The sequence below is a fragment of the Antrostomus carolinensis genome, unplaced genomic scaffold (genome assembly GCF_000700745.2).
Source record: "Antrostomus carolinensis isolate BGI_N321 unplaced genomic scaffold, ASM70074v2 scaffold8043, whole genome shotgun sequence".
NCBI classification, from domain to species: Eukaryota; Metazoa; Chordata; class Aves; order Caprimulgiformes; family Caprimulgidae; genus Antrostomus; species Antrostomus carolinensis.
The window spans coordinates 63,288-67,655 of NW_010305925.1; the positions used below are offsets into that span (position 1 = coordinate 63,288).

General features: G+C 43.7%; 1 protein-coding gene across 1 annotated transcript in view; it reads right to left on the bottom strand.

The window, feature by feature from the left end:
• RASAL2 (RAS protein activator like 2) overlaps window positions 1-4,368 on the bottom strand; it is a 125,393-nt gene that overhangs the window by 22,108 nt on the left and 98,917 nt on the right. The window contains exons 7-8 of the mRNA XM_029084264.1: window positions 3,416-3,514; window positions 2,056-2,610 (exon numbers count right to left, since the gene is read on the bottom strand). Of these exons, the coding sequence (XP_028940097.1) occupies window positions 2,056-2,610; window positions 3,416-3,514 (654 nt within the window). The remainder of the gene's footprint in view (window positions 1-2,055; window positions 2,611-3,415; window positions 3,515-4,368) is intronic.

Here is a 4,368-nt window from a genome sequence, read left to right on the forward strand (position 1 = left end):
GGGTTTGTCTGCTGAAACTGTGATGTTGTATTTATCTTTTAATACTGAACCATAAAAACCTGGATTTAAAAATCCAAGATGGAAGTTAGGCACAAGTTCTTACAGCTTGGTGAAATTTAAATAAGAAGAATGGTTTATATCAATCGAATTCACAAAGCAAAAGTGGTTCAGGATTTGGGAAAAAAGTTAATATACTTGCTGCGGATGTATTTGGCTTAACTTGAACTGTATTCAAATGCCAAGGCAGGAGCAGTGAATAACCTCCTGGTATAGAGTCTAATTCTCCAGTAATACTTACTTCCTGAAGTGATAACTTTATGTGAGTCAAGGACACCCAGCATTTCACAAGAAACGCTTGGTATTTTGCAAGATCAAATTTCAGCCACTGTAAAGTTCTCCAGAAGCAGCAGCATTTTTCTCTGCCCCCCCCTTTTTTTTAAACTGTTGGAAAAAAAAGAAAATCCCCCCAAAATAAACCACCACCCTGAATTAGGGCTGAGTGGTAACTGTAATTTGCTGGTTCTGCTGCAAACAGCAGCATCCTCCAAACAGTGCAACGAGCACTGCAGAAAGGTTTCATCACCCCATTATGAAGAAGTTTGAAGGTTTTATTTTTCATTTTATTATGAAGGTTTCATAACCCTGTTTTGACAGAAGCCATAAGGCACTGCTAGCGTGTGAGTGTAAAATACGCAGAACAAATATAAATAGAGATCCAAAATACTTTTAGTACTCTTTGTTTTCAATCTGTTATTGTTTGTTCTTTTCAGCAAAATCTGAGAGAATTATTTTTACCTGACACAAGCTGGGAACATCCAGCTGCATCACCACTAACACAGTGTGACCTGGAAACGTACCTTCTTTGCAGCTTTAGGTTATGGCAGCCTAAGCTGCTCAATGCTTCCAGGAAATAGAAGCTCAAATGTTCAGGTACAAGGAAGGCAAAGCTATAACACTGATTTCTCTACCTGCTGCAGGAATCCAGAGCCTGCTTTCCACCTGGATTTCAACACACCCCTGCAGGAGTTATCCCAGCTACCAGCTTCTCTTGATCAGACAAACAACTTGGTGAGGAACAAATTCCTATCACACACTGTCACAGAGTACCAGCCTCTCCAAGACATACGCCAAGGGATGAACAGTAGAGAGTGGCATATGATTACGCAAACATAAAAGGACCTTTTTGGAGCAGTTAAATCAGGCTGTGCCTTGGACGTCACCTACAGCCATCCTTCCACATCTCTAACCCTCTAACTTGTGCTTGGTCATGCTTAACTTGCTCAAACTGGCATTACTATAAGAAGCTGGCTACAGCTTGGTACTGTTCACACACCCACTTGGCAAGCAGCATCCAGATAAATCGATGCCTGCTAATGCTTCTCAGAATTTCCCAAGACCTACAGGATACTCTCCCACAACCTATTTGAAGAAACCGAGGCTCACACCAATTGCTGCCTCACAGAGAGCCATCAGCGTGCACCCAGGAGTCCTGATAACATCCCTGGGGCAGGTGGGATCACCATTAACTGAGTAGAGATTCTCCAAATGGCTGTTCAAACACTGACCAGATCGATGTTAGCATTGATTAGCTCACTAGCACTGAATCAACAATGGCTCCCTGCTGCTCATGGTATCAGAGACTCATTTATAGAAGTAATCCTCCGGTTTACCCATCTCTTGCTTACTTCTCTTTTATCCTGTATCATGGTTTTAGAAATACAGAAAAGGTTCCTGAACACTCAAGCACAGGCTCTAACTTCTCAGAATAACATGAAGTTATATAGTCCCCCTGCTTATCCTTTGTACAGAGCATCTTTAATCTTTGTATCAACTCTTAAATCACTGTTGGTGATGCCTTCCTGGTAGATGCAACTGCCCAAGTCATGTCTTTTCAAATACTTTTGGGACCCTTTTCTCAGCCTTACTCTATCAGGCACCTTTCGCTGTTGCTAATGGTCATGCCAGCCCAGGCTTTCTAGTTTCCAGCCAAAAAGACATCACCTATCAGCAGGGAGAGGACAGGGAGTCATTTGGACAGGAACTGCCTGTTCTTACCTTAGCTCTCCCCGTGCTCTGAAGAATATGCACCAAAGCACAAGCCATCTCCTCCTTATTCCTCACGCTGATCACAGGTTCCAGCACAGAGCACAGCATAGTGTAGTTGCTGGTAACAAACTCTGCGAATTCTTTATATTGCTCCATGGGCAAGATGGTGATGGTCTGATAACGGGACTTGATCCGGATGGAAGGTCCCCCCGTTTTCCCTTTGTTGGGTGTAGGGGTGCTGACTGGGTACCATTTTTCCACAAACTGGCGACCAGTTACGCTGGCCATGGGAATGTTGACCAGGCCTACGTAATTGTTCTTGTCCTTTTTCTTCTTCTTCTCCACATCCTTGTAGATGTGAACGGTGATGCTGTGAAGAGGTGGGAGACCGTAGAACTCAAAGTGCTCTCCCCAGAAAATGTTGTCCGCTTTTGTTTTGCTGGTGGTGCGGGCAAAGAGAGTGTCATCAAGGCACAGCTCACAGAAGTATTTCTTCTTGGGGGCCAGGTCCTTTGCCTCAATGATCCAGAGACGGAGTACATTTTCAGCGCGATGGCAGTTGTCCTGTGCAGAAGAAAGAGCTCAGCTTTGATTCAGAATCCCTAAAAATTGAACATTTTGTCTTCTAAAGCAGCAGCAAACGGCTGCCTTTTGTGTCCAAGGCCGGGACAGAATCAGAATTCAGTATCAGATTCTCTGATCTTCAGAATCAGAACCTTAGAAAATCAGACATTTTCTAAAGTAGAGACAAAGGGCTGTCTTTTGTATGCCAAAGGTGGGGACTAGAACATTTTGCTTCTCAAACAGCTGTACTTGAAATGGTTTAGAAAACAAACACTGCACAGGAGTCACTCAAAAGCCACTAGACTGGCATGGCACGCTGCCTTGTTAACTCCTGTGAGAACTCCAAGAGCACTGTTAGCCTGTCCATCGAAGGTGGAATGTCAGCTATGGAGCTGACTTATCAGTATTAACCAGCTGATTAATAACTTGATTCCCCTTCTCACTCCAGCTCAAATCCCCCACCCCCTTTTTTTCTTCCCCTTTTTAATTTTTCCAAACTGTGCCCCCACAGTAAAGCACGTTGTATCCTTTTGAGGTGCACGGTATCAGAAACCCAGTCTGAAACATCACAAGCAGGCAGTGGGGCAGGGATCAGGAAGCAAGCCAACGTGTATTTATTCATTAAAGCTTTGACCTACTGCACTCACTAGAATAGCACACAGCAGGTTTGATACACCGACGAGCGGACTTCTCCCCAGACTAAATTAATTGACTATGTATCTGTGGGAAGCCCTGGTACACTGGACTAAAATCCAATCATACCGTCTCCATCCCCCCGTAATCTTATTTCCATAGGTTCCATTACCTTATTGGGCTGCACTGTTCTGCGTAGGTTTTCCATCCACTTGTCCCTCTCTGCTGCAGAGGAACAACTGAAGCATTTACTGCCGCTGGAGTAGGTTACCTGGAACACAGAAATCACAGGCTGAGTTCAGGCAAGCCTAGGAGACATGTAAGGGGCTGCAAAAAGCAAGGAAGAAGATAAGCAATGCTTGAGCAACAAAGTAAATATGAAAAAGGCAGGAAAACAATATGGGAGCCTATAGAAGGCAGAGAAGTTAAAGAGCCTACAAATATAGAGAAAAAAAAAGTCATACAAATTAATATAAAGAAACACATGAGGAGGACTAGAGCCTCTTCTTAAAGACTTTTAAACAAGGCTTTAATCAACCAGTTCATTTATTTTTTTAAACATTTGTTAATTGATCCATAGCTATTAAACACTTGCAGCTTTCCCTGCTAAGTCCCAAAGGCAGATGATTTGGTTACTCGCAGTGTAAAGACGGACAGAACTAACAATGTGTTCATATAAAGCAAAACACACTGGAAATGGTGTCTCCAGGACACACAAAAGATTTCCAGGGGTCCATATATACAGCAACAGACTGAAACAAACCGAAGGAGCTGTGACCACCTGTGGCCCTGACACTCCATGTGACACACAGCTCTGCTTTCAGGCGGGAGGGAGGGAACCACCTGGCTTTCTCTCACTTTTACGTGGCCTGACAAGCTCCATTTCCTCTTTCCATTCATTCCAACAGTCTCACATCTAAGTTGTTGCCAGTTTTTTTAATCAACTCCCCAAACCTCAACAAGCTGGAAACTCTTTCCAACCAGAAGAATGAGACTGAAAAGCGAACAGGAACAGTTCCTGGATACATCCCGAGGGAGAAGGACCTGATGTGCTGGTTTTCTGCCAGAGCAGTTTTCCAGGTTGCAAACAGATCTTTGTTCCAGAAGTTTAGACACATCTGACTA